General features: G+C 39.8%; 1 protein-coding gene across 10 annotated transcripts in view; it reads left to right on the forward strand.

The window, feature by feature from the left end:
• Positions 1 to 22,346, forward strand: part of TCF4 (transcription factor 4) — a 384,023-nt gene that overhangs the window by 1,876 nt on the left and 359,801 nt on the right. For 9 of the 10 annotated variants that reach the window (XM_040421039.1, XM_040421032.1, XM_040421035.1 and 6 more), the window contains exon 2: positions 963 to 1,035. In XM_040421039.1, the coding sequence (XP_040276973.1) occupies positions 963 to 1,035 (73 nt within the window). Of the gene's footprint in view, positions 1 to 642; positions 716 to 962; positions 1,036 to 22,346 lie in introns of those variants that run through there. The other variant, XM_040421041.1, reaches the window with a different exon arrangement.

The raw sequence follows: 22,346 nt of genomic DNA on the forward strand, positions 1-22,346 counted from the left end.
TGGCACTCATCTAGAAGAAAACTCGCTTGTCTTTCTGTGTAGGGGACCAGAGTTGATCTCTTGTAATTACCAAGTAAAATGCTTATCCCCAGGTGTCTTCTTGCAAGGTTTTCATGTACTTTTTGTTTACTTGGAAGGGGTGGGGTGTGTGGGGGAAGAGAAGGGAAAAAAAAAATTATTACCTTTTGGATTCCAACAGTGTCCCACTTGTTTGGAACCAGGGCTAGCAGCTGGGTGGTATTCTCTACAGTATGTCTATATGTACATGTATGTGTATGGTTTTTGGCGTTATGTATGCGTTGGGTGAAACTATTGCATGACTTAGAGATCATCGTGGATTGGAATGAGCATCTTGGACCTCAGGCTTTATTTGCCTAGGCGAAAGAATTTCCTCCCTAAGAGATGGCTTTCGGAAGTTTGGACAAGATCTGTAGCCCCAGGCACATTACAGCCCCTCTCTCCTCTTGCACTTTTCATTTGTTAGAATTATTTTTTTTTTTTGCATGTGTGACTCAGGGAAGGTGCGTATCCACCAGACACGTCGAATAGGAAAAACCAATTAGAATCTAAATAATAGAAGAAGAATTTTTTTTTTTTTTCCCTTTGCAGAATGGTGACTTGTCTCCTTCTGCTGTGTGCATTACATGCTAGTTTCACGCAGTGGATGTTTACATAGTGTCACTGTCATTGATGAGATAGTGAAGCTTTACGAAAGGTTTGACCTTTTGATTGTCATTCTATTCCAATGTATTTTCCGCCATTTAAATTCCAAATTTTTTTGTATCCTTCAAAAAATCCACTAAAATGATCACATTGGAAATTTTAGTCCTAGTCAATTCCTATTTCAAGAATTGGAAACATTTTTTTGGAAATGAATTTCGAAATATTCTGAAATGTTCTCGTCTTGACGTCTAGGGGGACGATGAAGTTCTGTTCAACTTCTTCTGCTCTGTCTGTTTCAGATGTTTTCCCCTCCTGTCAGCAGTGGGAAAAATGGACCAACGTCTTTGGCAAGTGGACATTTTACCGGGCCAAGTATGTAAAACGTGCTTTATTTTTATTTATTTATTTATTTTCATTGCGCATTGACAGTTTGATTGCTTTTTTTTTTTTTTGGCATGTCTGATGGGATACTGCTTTTTGATTGGTGATCAGGCCAAGGTGTGACATTTCCTTAAAATGATGTTGGTTTTATTTGCTGGAATATTTACATATTTTATTTTAAAAATATATTGATATTATTGATGTGTCAGAGTCAATTGGCTACTTCTTTTGGGCTGGCTTTTTTTTATGTCATGTTTTTTGTGTTTTGCGTTTTAATGGAAAGTTTTATTTGGTGGATCAGAGGTTGTTTCAGACAATTTGGCTCTGTCATGCACAGATTGGCATCCAGTGCCAGAGGTACCTAAATAGCTGGCTGTAATCTACATGACACACCAGGCTCTGGGCACAGACTGTCAAAATATAACATTTCTTTGTTTCCAAAAATACATATTCCACCCACCCCACCATCACCACCACCTCTTTTTTTGGTGTAAGGTTTTTGGATGGAATACACAAAAGATCTAACTCCCCCCTTCCTCACTCTACAAATCTAACAGCTGCAATGTTTTAAAGTGACTGGCACCCGCACATCGCCTGTAGATAGTCGTAGAGGCTCGTCATAATTTGAAATCATGGGATTGAATGTCATCAACTCTTTACTGCAAATGAACTGAGGAAATATTACTCGCTACATGAACTTTCATACCCATTTCCAGTATGGAAACTTAAAAGCAAATTCTTAGCAGTAAAGTTACACGTAGAATTACAGAATGCCCCCCAGGGCACAGGGCGGTCGTATTATTACTGCATATCAGCAGAATGTGTGGAGGTTTTCTTTCTTCTATACCTGCAGTAATTGTATCATGGCTGACCATTCATTTCATGTTGGTGTCTATAGATACTATGCAGAAAACAGATTTAAGTAATGGTATGCTCGGAATTGTAACTGTAGCAAAAGAATCAACATGGCAGATGGAAATTTTTTGAATAGTCAGGTAAATGTAGAAAGATAGATGATAGATAGATAGATAGATAGATAGATAGATAGATAGATAGATAGATAGATAGATAGATATGAGATAGATAGATAATAGATAGATAGATAGATAGAGAGATAGATAATGGATAGATATGATATAGATAGATAGATAGATAGATAGATAGATATGATATAGATAGATAGATAGAGAGATAATGAATAGATAGATAGATAGATAGATAGATAGATAGACAGATAGATAGATAGATATGAGATAGATAATAGATAGATAGATAGAGAGATAGATAATGGATAGATATGATATAGATAGATAGATAGATATGATATAGATAATAGATAGAGAGATAATGGATAGATAGATAGATAGATAGATAGATAGATATGAGAGATAGATAGATAGATAGATAGATAGATAGATAGATAGGAGATAGATATGAGATAGATAGATATGAGATAGATAGATAGATATGAGATAGATAGATAGATAGATATGAGATAGATAGATAGATATGAGATAGATAGATAATAAATAGGAGATGAATAGATTTGAGATAGATAGATAGATAGATAGATAGATAGATAGATAGATAGATAGATAGATAGATAATAGATAGATATGAGATAGATAGATAATAGATAGATAGATAGATAGATAGATAGATAGATAGATAGATAGATAGATAGATATGAGATAGATATGAGATAGATAGATAGATAGATAATCTGATAGAAATTAGATCTATAGACACAAAGGTAGATAGATAGATAATTGATAGATTTTTGGACAGATATATCCGGATACTGCCTATGGTAAAGGCTTTTGGCTTCTTCTCGGCCTATGGTAGAATGCAGATAACAACCATGATCAGTTAAAGGAACAGATACCTAGTAATCTAGAAGAATTTCTGCTGCCTTCCGTGGTTAGACCGCTCACGTCTGTTACTACACACACCACATGGATGTCAGTTGTGCTCTACGATTGTGTGGGAGTGCGAGGGACCCGCACGATACACGGCATGAGGAAATCATGGACGTCTCTGGTCGCCATTACCTGTGTGTTAGCGGGTAGCTGAAAATATCCGTCCTCACCCCCTACCTTATTATTGGACAGGTGCGGCGTAGAGCATTGTACGACTTTTTCAGCTGTAGAAGTGTGAAAGATTGGACAGGAGCAGATGTCAGTTTTATGTAATGCCTTCAAGTCTTTGGGGTATTTCATTTTTTATTTATTTATTTTTTTTGTGTTCTAGGAATAATTTTGCGTTCGGGAAAAAAAAAACGAGGGTGGAAATTTTTTTTTTGCAACAAAAGCTCTTTGGTTAGAGATTTAGCAGTGTGCAGTCATATTTCACATTTACGCTTCCTGGCTCGTAGTCTGTTCACGGTTGGGTCTTCTTGACAATTTTGCAAAAAGTAGATGCACCTAGGACCTCCACCCTCTGCTTCTCCTGACTGTCCACATAAGGGGTCTGGTCTGCAGGAGAGCTCGAATGTAACATGACTCCTAGTCCTCAAATTCCCATGGAACATTTTCTCACATGAAAGCCCTTTTTTTTCAACCCAGTAAAGAAACAGCAGTTTGTGTTTGATGTTTGCAGGTGTTCAGCACAATCCAGCCTTGCCGAGGAATTATTTTGCCTAAAAAAAAAAAAAAAAAAATTCTTCCCCTCCCGCCTGCAGTACACATATGTTGTTGATATAAACTCTTATAGTCAGTTTCTACACCCTCTGCAGCGATCGCCGTCCTATTACATTCTGTCGCTTTCATGTGTCACCAATAATGAATAAAACGGATTACGCGCTTTATTTAGATTTCTGTGTCTTTTTGTTGGTTTTTATGGTAGGAAATATTTTTGAAAAAAAATGAAAAATGTTAAAAAAAATTGCACGTCTTTATAGGTAAGTCTGGGGATGTTCTTGAGGAGATAGCAGCTGAAAGTAAGAAAAAAGATATATGTGTCGCATTCTTGGAATTTTTTGTATCGGTTTTCATGGTCATAGGTTTTGATTGCTTTCAAAATCTTATGACAGGTTTTTGCTTTAAGGATACTTTGTAATTACTCAGAGGTGTGCTTCACATCCAGTAGTATATGAAGTATATATATATATATATATATATATATATATACGGTATAATAATGTTTACTATTTTTTATTTAGGGCATTTACAATCTATCTATCTACCCAATAACTCCCTATCTCATATCTATCTATGGTAAATTATTTTTTACTATTTTTTTATTTAGGGCATTTACTATCTATCTATATCTATCTATTATATCTATCTATCTATCTATCTATCTCATAACTCCCTATCTCATATCTATCTATCTTTTCTATCTATCAACTCTCTATCTCATATCTATCTATCTATATCATATCTATCTCCTATCTATCTATCTATCTATCTATCTATCTATCTATCTATCTATCTATCTCTCTATCTAGCTCTCTATCTCTCTCTCTCTCTCTCTATCTATCTATCTCACAACTCCCTATCTCATATCTATCTATCTATCTATCTACAGTTGCAAGAAAAAGTATGTGAACCCTTTGGAATGATATGGATTTCTGCACAAATTGGTCATAAAATGTGATCTGATCTTTATCTAAGTCACAACAATAGACAATCACAGTCTGCTTAAACTAATAACACACAAAGAATTAAATGCTACCATGTTTTTATTGAACACACCATGTAAACATTCACAGTGCAGGTGGAAAAAGTATGTGAACCCCTAGACTAATGACATCTCCAAGAGCTAATTGGAGTGAGGTGTCAGCCAACTGGAGTCCAATCAATGAGATGAGATTGGAGGTGTTGGTTACAGCTTCCCTGCCCTATAAAAAACACACACCAGTTCTGGGTTTGCTTTTCACAAGAAGCATTGTCTGATGTGAATGATGCCTCGCACAAAAGAGCTCTCAGAAGACCTACGATTAAGAATTGTTGACTTGCATAAAGCTGGAAAGGGTTATAAAAGTAGTTCCAAAAGCCTTGCTGTTCATCAGTCCACGGTAAGACAAGTTGTCTATAAATGGAGAAAGTTCAGCACTGCTGCTACTGTCCCTAGGAGTGGCCGTCCTGTAAAGATGACTGCAAGAGCACAGCGCAGACTGCTCAATGAAGTGAAGAAGAATCCTAGAGTGTCAGCTAAAGACTTACAAAAGTCTCTGGCATATGCTAACATCCCTGTTAGCGAATCTACGATACGTAAAACACTAAACAAGAATGGATTTCATGGGAGGATACCACAGAGGAAGCCACTGCTGTCCAAAAAAAACATTGCAAAAGGGTTCACATACTTTTTCTTGCAACTGTATCTATCTATCTATCTATCTATCTATGTATCTATCTATCTCATAACTCCCTATCTCATATCTATCTATATATCTATCTATCTATCTTCTATCTATTATCTATTTATCTCTTTTTCCACCTATCATCATCATTTTTAGTACTGCGACCAGTCAGTACATGGAATAACTTTTGCACGCCACCATGTTTCTGGTTGACCAGTATTTGCACCTTCCATAGTGCTGTTTTTCACAGGTGTTACAGAAAAGAAAAAGGGAGATAGAATATTCTTCTTACGCTTAGCTCGTGTTATAGAAGAGGCTAAACTTGAGCTTAAATAGGTAATTTCGGAAGGTGACACAAACAACAAATCTTTTTAATGACTAATTTGGCGCAGTGTTTATACTTGACTGTCTTTATTACAGATGTAGTCGGGCTGAGTTTGTCATTTGTATCTGGCTGCAGGTAAAGCTGTTGTGTTACACTGGAATGCAGCTGATCAACCTATTCTGAACGCGTAATTCAGGTATAGCAGAGATTAATTTTCCATGGTGCACATAGTGGTTGGTAGGGAGCAGTGAACCTGGAGCCATATTTCCCTTATATAAGACGATGGATATAGGCATCTGAATTAAAGCATCAGCTTTTATTAGGGAAATACAGGATCGTTATAGGAAAGTCACTTGCTGGTGAAGCGTTTGCCTATATACTTTTGACAGTTCGGCAAAGTTCTTTACATTTTTTTGCCAACTGCATAAGACAAACGGCTTCGGAGGCCCAGGGCATGGAAATGACAAGGAATTATTCAACAAACCCTCAGTCCGTGTCTCAAGAAATCTCTTGATTTTAGGTCTTTTTTGTGATGTCCAGAAAGTGTCATCAACATAGTGATTGAGGGTCTGGAAGCATTCCAGTATTGGCCCCTATGTCACAATTTAGGAGCCTCTATGAGGATTTACTGGGATATCACCCATCGTACACTGATCAAAAGTGATCTTGCATAACTCCCCACCCCACCTTGGCCGAAGGATGTTTAGATGACTCGAGACAAGCAGATGTGATAAAAGCTCAATGGGGAAGGAGTGAATCACTGCCATCCATGGCTCCTTTTCATCTTCTTTTGATGAAAGCTCTGATACATGCAACACAACAAGTACAGCTGGAAAAAAAAAACGGAGAAGGATAATGGAAAAAAGAAAGGAAAAACATCAGCTCGCAGTGTCTTCGATTTGTCTGGTATAAAGCCTACGATCCATCATGTTATAATAGAAGAACTAGGATGGTTTCGGTGATGGTAACAACATAATACTACCATAAAAAGCAGCATAAAACCAAATGAATAATAGAAACTATTATGTAAAAGGACGAAAGATATCCATGGACATCTTCTAACTGCCCATAGAAGGAACTTTTGCTTGAAATATAAAGGGGTTGACCCATGACGACAGCCCCTATTGATATAGGGGGAGTCCTTGATTGGGGCTTCAAGCTATGAGCCAGAATGGAGAGCAGTAAGCCATTCTGGTGAACTCAAGCCATCCTTGTATTACATGGACAGCCATTCTTCTGAATGGCCACCATGTAATACTACATTGCCCCTGTGATGACTACTAGTTGATGGGGATGCTAAGAGTGGGCTATCAGCTAGGTACACTTTCTGAAAGGGGCTTTCTCTGATGAGATACCATTCATGTTCCACTTGACCTAACTTAGATGTTAGGTTACCAATTCACAGATCACATCATGTCACAATGTCACCATGTATGGTTGGCTTAACTGGATAGGGCCTGTATTTTGCGGGACAAAACTATTTGATGTGGGTATCCTGAATTTTTTTTGGAAGGCTTGTAGAAAAAGAAGGAACCCAGCATACTAGATTGACCAAAAAGGAGCTCATTGTGAACTCAGACTTCATGGGTTTGATGCCCCATTTCAACCATTTACAGCCCTCAGCCGGACAGAACCAAAAGTAGGCAGATTAGGTGTCCAACCCACTTAGGCCACAACCAGAGAGGGGGCAATTTTTGGGGAATTGAAAATAAACCCTAAGATAAATAAGTAATAGAGGCAAGAAACTGAGCTAGGAGAGAAGCTGTAGGAGCCAAGGGTTTCGTATGCCTCATAGGGTGACCAGCTTGTCCTGCATCGAGAACTGCACATATGTTGAGGAGATGGGGTAGAGTGAAATTTAGGGTGTGTATTATAAAGAAGAACACTGGGTACTGGTGGGTAGTGACATGGAGTTAATAAATTAATGAGTGTCCATCTAAAACATATCATGTTGTGCTTTAGAGATTAAGGATGTTTGTGGGGGTTCACATCTTGCACCCCTGCCAACATATATTGAAAAGCTTGTTCTACAGGCAATATAAGAGATTCAGTTGGAACTTTCTTCATGGTTGGTGGTCTGGCGTGAACTAGATTATTAATGTGGATGGCATTGGCCATGTGTTATTTACAATGCATTCAGAAAGTCTTCAAACCCTTTCACTTTTTCACATTTTATGTTGGAGCCTTTTGCAAAAATTTTAAAAATCATGTTTTTCCCCATACTTCTGCATTCAATACCCCATAATGAGAAAGTGAACACAAAATGTTAGAAATCTTTGCTAATTTATTGAAAAGCAAAAACTAAAATCTTGCATTGACATAAATATTCACCCCCTTTACTCAGCACATAAGTATTCAAACCCTTTACCCAGGACTTTGTTGAAGCCCCTTTGACAGTGATTGCAGTCTCCAGTCTTCTTGGGGATGATGCCACAAGGTTTGCACATGTGGATTTGGGGATTTTCTGCCATTCTTCTATGCAGATCATTTGTCAGGTTGGATGGGGACCGTTGATGGACAGACATTTTCTGGTCTCCTTAGAGATGCTTGAGTTCAGGTCAGGGCTGTGGCTGGGCCACTCAAGGACATTCACAGAGTTGTCCCTAAGCCTCTCCTGTGTTGTCTTGGCTGTTGCTTAGGGCAGCGGTCTCCAACCACCAGGCCGTGGACCAGTACCGGGCCATGGATCATCTGGTACTGGTCCACGGAGTGTGCTGGTTTTAAAGAGGATCTTTCATGGATCCAAACATAATAAACTAAGTAGCAGAAGGTGTAGGGGTTAATGCAGGGATGTCCTTGCACTTACTATTATTTCTGGGCGCCGCTCCGTTGCGCCGCTGTGGCCCCCGTTAAATTCTCCCACGCTGTAGGCTAAGTAATAGCATCGGAACACCAGGGAGGAGACATCAGCTTTTCTCCCTGGGCGTTCCTTCTCCCTGGCTGTAGCACTGTTTTGTGTGAAACCGGTCCCTGGCACAAAAAAAGGTTAGGGACCACTGTCTTCAGGTCAATGTCTTGTTGGAAGGTGAACCTTTAGCTGTCTGAAGTCCAGAGTGCTCAGGATCAGGTTTTCATTAAAGGGGTTATCCTGGAAAAGATAATGATGACTTATCCTCAGGACAGGTCATCATGATAACATCAGCGGGGTCCAAGTCCCGACATCCTCACCAAGCAGCTGGTTCAGGGAGCTGCTGCGCTTACCAGAGCTCTGGTAAGCGATGCAGGCTCCCGGCAGCTTTTCAAGGACATCGCTGTACATCGTATAGTGGCAATGCTTGGTATTGCAGCTTAGCTTCATTGACTTGAAAGGGGCTGAGCTGCAACTAGGCCACATGACCGATGTACAGTGATGTCAGTGTCCTAGGAAGAGGATTCGGCGCTTAAGGCATCTTCTAACAGCTGATCAGCGGGGGTCCCAGGTGTCGCACCCCGGAAGGTCTGATACTGATGACCTAGCCAGAGGATAGGTCATAAATATTTTTTTCTGGATAACCCCTTTAAAAATATCTCTGTACTTTGCTCCATTCATAAAAAAAACACCCCCAAAAGCATGATGCTAACACCACCAAGCTTCATCGTATGGATGGTATTGGGCAGGAGATGAGTGTCTAGTTTTCTCAGAAGTAAGGCCAAAAAGTTCAATCTTGGTTTCATCAGAATAACAGTCTGAGAGTCCTTTAAGTGTTTTTACCAAACTCCAGGTACGCTTTCATGTGTCTTTAACTGAGCAGAGGCTTCTTTCTGGCCACTCTGCCTTAAAAGTCAGATTGGTGGAGTGCTGTAGTGATGGTTGACCTTCTGGAAATTTCTCTTATCTGAAAACAGAATCTTTGAAGCTCAGCCAGAATGACCATTAGGTTCTTGGTCACCTTTCCTACCAAGGCTCTTCTCTCTCGATTACTGAGTTTGGTGTGGAGCCAACTCTAAGGAGAATCCTGGTTGTTCCACTTCTTCCATTTCAGAATTATGGAGGCCACTGTGCTCTTCGGAACTTTCAGTGCAGCAGACATTTTTGTATCCATCTCTAGATCTATGCCACCATACAATTCTATTTGCACTACAGACAGTTCTTTTCTCCTCATGGCTTGGTTTTTCATCTGATATGCATTGTTATCTGTGAGACATTATATAAACAGTGGGTGTCTTTCTGAATCACGTCCAATTTACCACAAGTCGACTCTGATCAAGGTGCAGAAACATCTCAAAGATGATCAAGAGAAATAGGAGGACCCCAGAGCTAAATTTCAAGTGTCATAACAAAAGGTCTGAATACTTTGCCCATGCCAAATTTGTGTTCTTTTTCTTTATAATACATTTGAAAAAAAATTCAAAAATTCAGCCTTTTCATTATGGGACATTGAGTGCAGAATGATGGGGGGGGGACTTAAATTTGAAATTCGAAAAACGTGAAAGGGTCTGAAGACTTTCCTAATGCACTGTACATGATGTATGCTTCCAAAGTCTTGGTGAAGAAGGACAGTTGTGCCCAACTGAGCCTTTTTTTTTTTTAAAGAAATTCCTCATGTATTTTCTAATTTACTAAAGAAATCTACATCTCAAAAATATGGTAGTGCTTGGCATAGAATTGGATGAGGCAGTATTCAGCCAGTTTGTACACTAGGATCTTTTGATGCTTAGCACAAAATAAAGCTTTTGATGTGTGTGGATAGAAGTTTTACTGGTAAATAGGCTTGGATTGTAAACTGTAGCGGCTGTAAAATGGGCTACATTCCAAAATATTGTCACAAGGACCGTGCCCAGTTGCCCACCTTTTCCATTACTAGGTGAAGCAGATGACGAAACTTGTAAATAGTGCAATCACTGCAACGCGTCATGAACTGGTGAAGCATGGTTCCTAATAGGTTATATTTGGAATTCATTGTAATATTGCCGTTTTCTTCTTGTAACAATTTTCAAAAGGAGAAGTACTAAACAGTTTTTTGTATGTTTGGGTTTCTCTTTTGTATTTTTTTTGTATTTTTTTTATTTTTATTTTTTTTGACCAAAAATTTTTTTGGACTGTAGGGTAATTTTATTCTTGTCCCTTACATGATATAAGTTCTTTGGTGTGTTTGGCCATTATGTAGCTGAAAAACCCCACAATTTTCACCACTTGATTTAAGATCATGTGAAATCAGTAGGAATGAATAATGGTGAAGCATTTATATGCAGTACAATACTAAGGACTATCAGGCTGGTAATAACCAATGTGCTTGATTTGCTTGATTTTTTGAAGTTTTAAATATTTAACAAAAATCTATCTAAATTCAAACTTAAAAAAAAATCATGTTAACTTTTTGGGTATTTTATTCATGTGTATATAAGTTTTAAAGGTGTAGATTGAAACTTCTGTGCCCCAATGCAAAATGTGTAAAATGGGCCCCAACCTATCATGTATCATTTTTGTTCCCATCAAGCACCTGAGCCTTGGTGCCACCCCCTATTGTTAAGCCCCTGGTTACATAGCAGAGCAGGAGAAGCCTTTTCTTAACAATTCTGCTATCTGGCAGATGACACCCATTATGGTGTCCATATGTTCTAATAAGGAATACGGACAAGGCGTTGTGGTCGCTAGACAATCCCTTCAATTTCTAATATTGGCAGCCCTTCAGTGCTTGTATTAATTGAGTTTTGTGTCTTAGCCACTAATTACTGTTTGGATGTATTGGTCATGGTCTGAAGTTTGGCCAAAAATACAGTTGACAAGTTGACATTGTGAGGATGAACGTTGTTTTACATAATGGAAGATCAAGATTCCATTACAAATGTTGGTCGATAGCCATTACAATACAATTCACTACATTAAGATTTTTCTTTTCCTGTTTCCACACACTAGAGATGTGCTTTTTTAAGTTTTAATACATCTAATTGCTTAAAGGGGTTGTCCAGGATTTGAAAAAGCAGCACGCTAGTCCTTGGGCTATGTCTGATGTTGCAACTCAATCCCAAACAATTGTGGCTAAGCTGCAATATGAGACATAGCTTATGGACAAGAGGCTGTTTCTGGGGATAAAGTAATCTACTTTTTCCGATTCTGGACAACCCCTTTAATTGAACCCAAAGGAACAAGATTTATAAAAATTCTAAATAATACCCATTTTAAATGCAGTTACAAAGTACTATCACAGCATCAGGATATGCCCACCACTGCTGTGCTCAACCACTCTGGCACTCTGGGTCCGACGGTGCGGGCCTGCTCCCCTTAGTTTCCCAGCGCGGCCATTGGGCTAGCTCTGTCCCTGCATGCAGGCTGAGGCCTACTTGCTGGCTAAGTCTCTCTCAGTCTAGTCTTAGGGTGCGCAATCCCTCCAGCTCTTAAAGGGCCAGACAATGGCGGGCTTGGGGTTCTGTGGGAGGGTGCCTAAGCAATATGTTCTAGTCTGCTAGTGTCCTGCTAAGGTATACTGTTATATGTTTGACTGCTTGTATACCAACTTCTGCCTGTTTTCCAGATTTGACCCCTTTGCTGTCTGACATGAAGTTGGCCTGATCTTCATACTGACCCTGAGCTTACCTCCCTGACCTCAGTTTGTCCATCGGATTGCACATACTCTGCCCTCCCTGACCCTGGCCTGTCCCTGACTACAGTTTTGCCTGATCCCTCTGTGCTCTGCACCAGTGTCTTTTGACTCCTGTGGGTTGGCTGTAAACCAAACAGAGACTACTCCAGGAGGCAGCGGCCTGGTGGTTCCCCTGCAGCGAATTCAAGATCCCTGTATAGGGGTTAAACACTGAAGACCGGGGGACTGCCAGGATAACACCCTTAGGAGTAGCCCCAAGTCACATCTGTTTGGTTAACACATTGTTTCCATACCCACTGGTAATTTGTGTTACATAGTTTTTTGTAGTATCAACTGTGATGGTTCAGGTTTCCTAGCAACCTATGGACTTACTTTCTCGGTGACTACTATTTGGTTACATGAACTGAAGTGATCCCAGGAAGATTTATTTACCATAGAAGAAACTGCTTCTCTCAACTACACAGACTTGTTTTCATGGGTAACCTCGAAATCCCTACAGAATAATGATATATTTTTTTTTGTTTTCCTGTAATTTATTCTGGTAATTATAAAAATTAGTTTTCTGACTTTCCTTGCAGTAAAACATTTATTTAAGACTTTTTCTCTCCACGAGAGCGATATTTTCCAGTTTGCTGTCTGATTTTTCAGGGGTAGATTGGGAAAATGCTGTGCTAAATGGCTAATCAAATTATGCCTGTGTAATTCAGTTTATCAGTCATAAAGTTTGCTTTGCACTTGCTGTTTAAATAGTGTTTCTCGCATGATTACATTGTAAATGCATTTTTAGAAATCTGGAATATGAATGTATTAAGGCAGACACTTAGTTTACGGTGATGCAGTTCTGGCTCATCCTGGTACCGGGGGACTTGATTTAGCAACTGAGGCCAAGAGCTTTGGGTAATTGAGACAAATATTATTATTGTTTTTATTTATCTTTGTTTTTGTATAAATTTTTTAAATTAAAAAGAAAAAGCTTGAATTGACGGATAAATCTTTTATGTTGAAAATGTATTTTTTAAAACAAATCTTGTAGTGGAATTTGACCCAGAAACCACCAGAAACCAACCTGGATCAGTTAGGACTTTACTATACACACTGAAATTGTCTACCATAACAATTATTCACTTGTTAGTCTGTGGTTTTATGTCAATTTTTTTTAAAAGTCTAATTAGCAATTTTACCAACAACACCTGTCCATATGTGCTATTAGGACATATGACAGTAATTGTGAGCCGTTAAGGAAGGAGCTCCAAGTCAGGTGGACTTGTCCCACCCATGAACTTTATGGGCCGCCATTGATCTAATATTACCCTATGGCTTGCTCAAGCTAGTAGTTGGAACCTACAATGATCAGCTGATCATGGGGCAATTACTTGATTTATGATTTGGTTCAGTTTTAGGCTATACATTGATAAGTTGATTATAGGAAATGCTCAGTATCACACGTGATGGGATGTTGGAACATCACTTGGCAATGACAAGATCCAGTGGAGGTGATTGAGAATGGTAGATATCTCACCAGCCTTTAGCATTGGCAAGACATCTGCCCGAAAGGCTACTCTTACTTGTATGACTCCATCTCTCCTCAAAGAAAGGCTTTATTACAAAACAAAAAGACCGAATATTATGTCCTTACTTTTTCTAATTGTCCCATAAATGTGTTTTTCAGTAAGGAGCCATGATGCTCTGTGACAGGTAGCCACAACAGTTGCATCTTTTTCCCACCTTGTTGCTTTCCATATGAATTTTGCTCCTAGGGGGAGGGACATTTGGACATTATTGATGTCATAGTATCTTAAATTACACTTATATGGACCATCCTTAACCATTTTGGTCCCCATCCAACCGCTTACCATCTATGTGTCTGACTCCAACTTCTATTGCAAATTTTTTTCGTTTTGTTAATATACTTTTGAAGTATTTTGATATTTTTAGCCACCCACCACCCTGTCCATGCATGCTTACCATGGACGACCATTCAACTGACAATTCTGCATGTAATACTAGATTTCCCCTCCAGTGGCTGCAGGGAAAATCTCCTGAAAGATGAGGCAATACAAATGCAGGAAGTTAGAAATACAAGACCCTTGGGTCAACCCCTTTAAAAAGTATTTGTCACCAAAATACTTTTTCTATCTTTGGTTTGCACAGAATAATATATTGAAGATTTTTTTTCTTCATGTAACTCATACTGGATATTATCTGTATATTAAGATGAGATACATTAGTTATAGGCATTCATTAGTGGCTCCAACCTTTTAGAATATAAGACCTAGCAGCTGACCTATGATTGGCTTGATAAATGTGATTTCCTATTTAAGGGCTCATTCACACGACCGTATGTATTTTGCGATCCGCAAAGAACAGATCCGCAAAAAATACGGTTGACGTCCGTGGGCATTCCGTATTTTACAGAACGGAACAGCTGGCCCCTAATAGAACAGTACTATCCTTGGCTGTAATGCGGACAATAATAGGACATGTTCTATTTTTTTGCAGAACGGAAATACGGACATATGAAAACAGAATGCACACGGAGTAACTTTTTGCGGACCTATTGAAATGCATGGTTCCGCATACGATCCGCAAAAAAAAAAACGGAACGGACACGGAAAGAAAATATGTTCCTGTGCATGAGCCCTAAGGCGTCTTGCACACGAACGTTTTTTTTTTACGTTTATGTTCAGTTTTTTGCATTCCGTTTTTTTTGTGTTCCGTATACGGACCGTATACCGAACCATTAATTTCAATGGATCCGCAATAAAAACTGAAGGCACTATGCCTTCTGTTTCCGTATTTCCGTTTTTCCGTTTAAAGATAGAACATGTCCTATTATTATAGGTGTAAAAGTAACGCCCCTGTTGCTCCTAGAGGCTCATTTGCATATAATAAACCATCATTTTTCTCAGCAATGCGGGCACATATGAACATGGGACCAACACAGGCGCCTTCAGCTGCTAAGTGACATAGGTACAAAACTGCTGACAGATGCCCTTTAAAGGTGAATTTTTTCAATGTTTTTTAAATTAGATTTAACTTTTTAAGGTCAGCCATACAAATATTAAAACAATCTTTACATATGTTTCCACTGACCGTATGTAGCTTGAGTTTATCACATTAATATAATTTCATCTAAATGATACTTTAATCTTTATAGACATAAAGGGGGGGGGGGATTTATCAATTGTAAAATATGAAAGTATGGAGCTAAATATTCAAAAATTGTGCGAAATTTATCAAGACAGAGCATACGGCATAACGTACGGTATTTGGTGAAATCCTCTAAGCATGTACAAAAAAATGGACTCCCCTCTTTAATACATTTGTCACATTTTACCACTGGAAACCATGAACTTTCTTTTTATTAAAAAAAACAGAAAAAGCGACGTTTGGTCCGTTTCTTGGCGCTGATCGTGAACCATAGTTTAAGGAATCTTGTCAATGTACGTAGGATTTTAGAGCTACGCGCTTCAGGAATGGGACCGCCTCCTTCTGACACTTTTATCGAGCACCCATGGAGATGTACCGTCCAGTAGCTCTGTGCCTCCGCTGGGCAGATTCTGTATGAATCCAGTCACTATATGCTCCATAGAACGTGGCATTATGGATCTACAGGCATTGCTGGGACTTGGCCTGCCAACATAAGGCCCCTTTCACAAGGGCGAGTTTTCCGCGTGGGTGCAATGCGTGAGGTGAACGCATTGCACCCGCACTGAATCTGGACTCATTCATTTCAATGGGGTTGTGTACATGAGCAGTGTTTTTCACGCATCACTTGTGCATTGCATGAAAATCGCAGCATGTTCTATATTTGGCGTTTTTCACGCAACGCAGGCCCCATAGAAATGAATGGGGCTGCGTAAAAATCGCATAGCATCCGCAAGCAAGTGCGGATGTGATGTGATTTTCATGGACGGTTGCTAAGGAGATGAGGCGGGACCCTATTTACTTTATTATTTTCCATTATAACATGGTTATAATGGAAAATAATAGCATTCTGAATACAGAATGCAAAGTCCAATGTCAATTGAGGGTTAAAAAATAATAGAAACATTACTCGCCCCATCCACTTGATCGCGCAGCCGGGATCCTCTTCTTTGTTCTTCTTGAAGGACCTGCAAAAGGACCTTCGCTGACATCATCGCGCTCACCACGTGACGTCAGTGCAGGTCCTGCTGAATGAAGATAGAAGGTCCTTCAGGTCCTTCAAGAAGAACATAGAAGAGGATCCCGGCTGCGCGATCAAGTGGATGGGGTGAGTAATGTTTTTATAATTTTTTAACCCTCAATTGACATTTTACTAAGCATTCTGTATTAAAGAATGCTATTATTTTCCGTTATAACCATGTTATAAGGGAAAATAATGAAATCTACAGAACACCGAACCCAAACCCGAACTTCAGTGAAGAAGTCCGGGTTCGCGTCTGGGTACCAAACATTCCGTTTTTTATCACGCTCGTGCAAAACACATTGCACTTGCGCGAAAAAAACTGAAGAACACAACGATTTTCCCTGAACGCACCTATCCGCATCCTATCTGGCCCTCACCCGCGATGCCTGTGTGAAAGAGGCCTAAGGGCTCCGTGCATGAGCCCTAAGACTAAGATTTTTTATTTTTTTGTGGTAATGTACATTTATTATATTTCACATTTTTCACGATGTTTACATTTTTTATTTAAATGAAGTGAGGGTTATTAATCCGTTTAGATGTGAAATGTATAGACTGAATCGCCCTGGCGTGCAGGTGCTGAATAAGCGAGCAGTGCCTAATCCAGTGATGTGACTCAGCGGTGACTTTACATTCCTCCAGGTTGTATGGGAAAATATTATCCCGTCTATCATACAAGTCCCAATCTGATTCAAAGCAGAATCTGGGAATGTGATAATCCTTATATCCAGGTGTGTCTTACCCAGTGTGTACACATCATATTACAGAGCGGTCACAGTGAGTCACAGAGCGGGGCTTTATATGTATGGAGACACAGTATCTATCTATTATCTATCTATCTATCTATCTCATATCTATCTATCTATTATCTATCTATTATCTATCTATCTATCTATCTATCTATCTATCTCATATCTATCTATCTATTATCTATCTATTATCTATCTATCTATCTATCTATCTATCTATCTATTATCTATCTATCTATCTATCTATCTATCTATCTATCTATCTATCTATTATCAATCTATCTATCTCATATCTATCTATCTATCTATTATCTATCTATCTATCTATCTATCTATCTATCTCATATCTATCTATCTATCTATCTATCTATTATCTATCTCATATCTATCTATCTATCTATCTCATATCTATCTATCTATTATCTATCTATTATCTATCTATCTATCTATCTATCTATCTATTATCTATCTATCTATCTATCTATCTATCTATTATCAATCTATCTATCTATCTATCTATCTATTATCTATCTATCTATCTATCTATCTATCTATCTATCTATCTATCTATCTATCTCATATCTATCTATCTATCTATCTATCTCATATCTATCTATCTATTATCTATCTATCTATCTATCTATCTATCTATTATCTATCTCATATCTATCTCTCTATCTATCTATCTATCTATCTATCTATCTATCTATCTATCTATCTATCTATACGAAATAAATGGATCCCTTTATTCACCAATTGCAGCATTTCAACTATCTATGGCCTCATGCACACGACCGTTCCGTTTTTTGCTGTCCGCAAACCGCGGATCCGCAAAAAACGAAAGCCGCCTGTGTGCCTTCCACAATTTGCGGAACGGAACGGGCGGCCCATTGTAGAAATGCCTATTCTTGTCTGCAAAATGGTCAAGAATAGGACATGTCGTTTTTTTTTTGCGGGGCCACGGAACGGAGCAACGGATGCGCATCTTTTGCGGCCCCATTGAAGTGAATGGGTCCGCACCCGAGCCGCAAAAACTGCGGCTCGGATGTGGACCAAAACAACGGTCGTGTGCATGAGGCTCATGCACACGAACGTATTTTCTTTCCGTGTCTGTTCCGTTTTTTTTGCGGACCGTATGCGGAACCATTCACTTTGCAAAATTGAAGGTACTCTGCGTGCATTCAGTTCCCGTATGTCAATATTTCCATTCCGCAAAAAAATAGAACATGTCCTATTATTGTCCGCATTACGGCCAAGGATAGGACTGTTCTATGAAGGGCCAGCTGTTCAGTTCCGCAAAATACGGACTGTCATCCGTATTTTTTGCGGATTCGTTTTTTGCGGACCGCAAAATACATAAGGTCGTGTGCATGAGCTCTTAATCTTTCCTTTCTTTCTTTCTTTCATATACATACACATCATGGAGGCTCGTGATTAGAACTAGTGTTGAGCGAACGGAAACTTGGTCCAAATTGTAGGAAAAATTTGATTCGCCGTGAAGCCAAATTTCCTCGCGCTTCGTGGTAATGAATCATTTTTCTTAAAATGGCAGCTGGAGTTGTCTTAGAAAAAAAATTAAAATTTGCTTACCTCATCCACTTGCTCGCGCAGCATCATCACGTGATCATGCTGGGAGTGCACGGTGACATCATCACGTGATCATGCTGGGAGTGCACGGTGACATCATCACGGGATCATGCTGGGAGTGCACGGTGACATCATCACGCTCCGTGCAGGTCCTTCGACCTCCTCCACTTGCCTCTGTGTGAGCAAGTGGATGAGGTGAGTGATTATTATTTTTTAAACCCAAAAGGCCATATTGCACTAGCGTATTACCGTTAGACGGGTGCTCTTCTGTCTAAGCGCTCCCATTGACCGATAGGCTGAAAGGGGTTTTATTATGGCGATTCGTGTAAAAATTTATTTGTAACAAATTTAATTTCTTCTCAAAGTTTGACGCAGCCGAATCGAATTTTTCAAAACTTCGCTCATCTCTGGTTAGAACATTCTGATCTGGCCAAGGACAACATCTGCGTGGAGTTTGTATGTTCTCCATGTGAGCACAAACCAAAAGCGTACGGGGGCCGGTACCAATGTGAGTGACGGCAACGTATGTGCGGAGCTACGGAATATGCTGTCACCATGTAAGTTAATAAAATAATACGTCTCTCTTTCTATGAGACGGCAGAAGCGTGGTGTCAGCCTGATTGCAGTATTAGAATAAATCTTGGACTTTTTATGTTTGCGTCTGTTTTTTAAACCTTGTCAGTGATTTAGCTGTTTTCTTAGGGGCTCTGCCCGGGATCTGCTGCATTGTGTTTGCTGCAACAAAGAATGTTTATCCTCCCTTAAGTTATATGTTATGTCAGCTGCAGAAATTGGAATGCTAACAAACACCTTCTGGGTTTTTTTTTTATGGCGTCTCCTCTTGTATCCATACATACAGCCGCAATAGAGCGAGTGACTGACAACAGGAAAACTAGCACTCGGGGCTATAATCAGCATGTAATATAAGACAACAGCAATATAATCACAAAAAAAAAACACAAAAAAACGATTCAATTATTATCCATTTTTTCATGTTTTTGCATTATGTTTTATCACCCTCGGCAGATGACACGATAAAGTGCGGTGATGTCACCAAATGTGTCCCATTTGTCATACAAATGAAGGGCGCTGCCACGTAGTGTCACAAATCACCGACCGCAACATTGTAACATTTTTGGAACGGCGACAATATCGGCAGGGCATGGTGGGAGTTGTAGTTTTACAACAGCTGGAGGGCCTGAGGTCCTGGTAACTTGAAGGACTGGAGACTTTGGACCTTGTGTGGTCCCACTCCCAACCTCTTTTCCATTTCATTAAGGCCTCATGCACACGACCGTTGTTGTGTTCCGTTCCGCAAAATGGGCTTCCGTTGTTCCGTGATCCGTTTCCGTTTCCGTGTGCCTTCCTTTATTTTTGGAGGATCACCAGACATGAAGGAAAGTAAAAAAAAATCTAAGACTGGTTTGCCATGGAAATGATAAGAAAAAAAACGGACGCGCAGACGCGGATGACAATCTTGTGTGCCTCCGTGTTTTTTAGCGGTCCCATTGACTTGAATGGGTCCGCAAACCGTTTTCCGCGAAAATAATAGGACAGGTTATATTTTTTTGACGGACTGCAACCACGGATCACGGACGCGGATGACGAACGGTGCATTAGCCGAGTTTTCAACGGACCCATTGAAAGTCAATGGGTCCGCAGAAAATCACGAAAAACGGCACAACGGACACGGAATAAAACAACGGTCGTGTGCATGAGGCCTAACTGGACAGCAGCAGACACCGTGTGCTTTCCGCATCAGTATGTCCGTTCCGTTGCCCCGCTAAAAAAATAGTGCATGTCCTATTTTTTTCTTGTTTGCGGACAAGGATAGGCATTATTACAAAGGATCCGCAAAAAAAAAAAAATGGATGCCATACGGAACATCATCTGTTTTTTTTGCAGATCCGCAATTTGCGGACCGCAAAACACATACGGTCGTGTGCATGTAGCCTTACATCCATTTTTTTTGCTGATCGATTCTAACAATGCTTGTCCTCATCCGCAAAATGGACAAGAATAGGACATGTTCTATTTCTTTGCGGAACGGACTTGCAGACATATGGAAACAGAATGCACACGGAGGTATTTCATTTTTACATTTTTTTAAGTGAATGGTTTCCCTTACGGGCTGCAAAAAAACCCGGAACAGATACGGACAAAAAATAGGTAGGTGTGCATGAGCGCTCAGGGAATGGCGATGCCTAGTTGTCTATGTATTCCTATATTTCACGGAGGAATAACAGAGGGATGGAATAACACAGAGTTCTAAGACAGAGAAAATGCTCCGGAGCACATAATTAGGCCTGATGCATACGAACGTATTTTGTTTCCGTGTCCGCTCCGTTTTTTTTGCGTATAGAATGTGGAACCATTCATCTCAATGGGTCCGCAAAAAATGCGTGTGCATCCGTATGTCCATTCCGTAGCCCCGCAAAAAATATAGAGCATGTCCTATTCTTGTCCATTTTGCGGAGAAGGATAGACATTGTCACAATGGATCCACAAAAAAAAACGGATGCAACACAGATGTCATCTGTATTGTTTGCGGACATCAAAATACATACGGTCGTGTGCATGTGGCCTTATTTGGTAGAAAAAGCGACTTTTTACTACAGCAGGCATGTCCAATACTTTTTAACTTACCTGTGATCCCATCTCCCAATCCCTTTATACTGGAGGGTCGCCCCACCTGTTTAGTCCAGTACTTTTGGCAGGGCTCTGCTTTATGATGTGTAACTATAATAAACCCGGTGACTAAGAATTTCCCATGCTCCCCTCCACACGATACCCCCCCACACACACAACAGATGTTCTATCAGCATGAATGCATACTGTACCTCTATAGCGAATACAAACACAATCTTTCTCTACAAGGGGACAATTAGGTGGGAAAATGCAGCTCTTGAAAAACCAGATCCCTCCTAGAGAGGCTCGGGCTCGCTGGCAGTCCATTAATTTGTTCAAATTAAATATTATCTTTGAATATTTAAAGGTTAAATGTACACTGATAATGGATTCAGACAGCCATTAAGCCGTAATTGCTCCTTAATGCCGTTAATAACAGACGTTTTCATGTAACTCACTAAAAAATTGACAGAAAGCACATTGGATTTCCTCTATTTTTTCCTCGTTAAGAAGGCTATTTGTTTAAGTGAAATTGTTTCTTGCAAAGTGAACCTAGAGCTGCGGGGATCATCCGCCAAGCGCAGGCGCTAGGACGGACGTGCATCATGGAGAAACATCTGCTACGGTGCAGGGGAAAAGATTAAGTATTAATATATGTCGTCGTCCCCCAAGACTTAGGGGTTCATGTTCCAGCCCCGAATACCAGGGAGAATCCCAAACTGGACGGCTGGATGTACAACTGACCAGTATCCTGTACCAGTATGTAATGGAGAAAAGAAGAAAATATCCTATTACAGGAGTCAGAAAAACCCTTTTCCAACATAACTTATTAAGGCAAAGGCACATCGTTGTGGGTAGTTCCCTGGGTGCTATCTAGGTGTAACTGCAGCTCCCACTTTGGTGAACCTGGTGCAACCATGTATTACATACTGTAGATGAATAGACATACTGCTGGATGACTACATAGAGAAAATGTGAGGCAGGCCTCAACTTCTTCCAGCGATAAAAGCTGATCGCTGAG

The sequence above is a fragment of the Bufo bufo genome, chromosome 2 (genome assembly GCF_905171765.1).
Source record: "Bufo bufo chromosome 2, aBufBuf1.1, whole genome shotgun sequence".
NCBI classification, from domain to species: domain Eukaryota; kingdom Metazoa; phylum Chordata; class Amphibia; order Anura; family Bufonidae; genus Bufo; species Bufo bufo.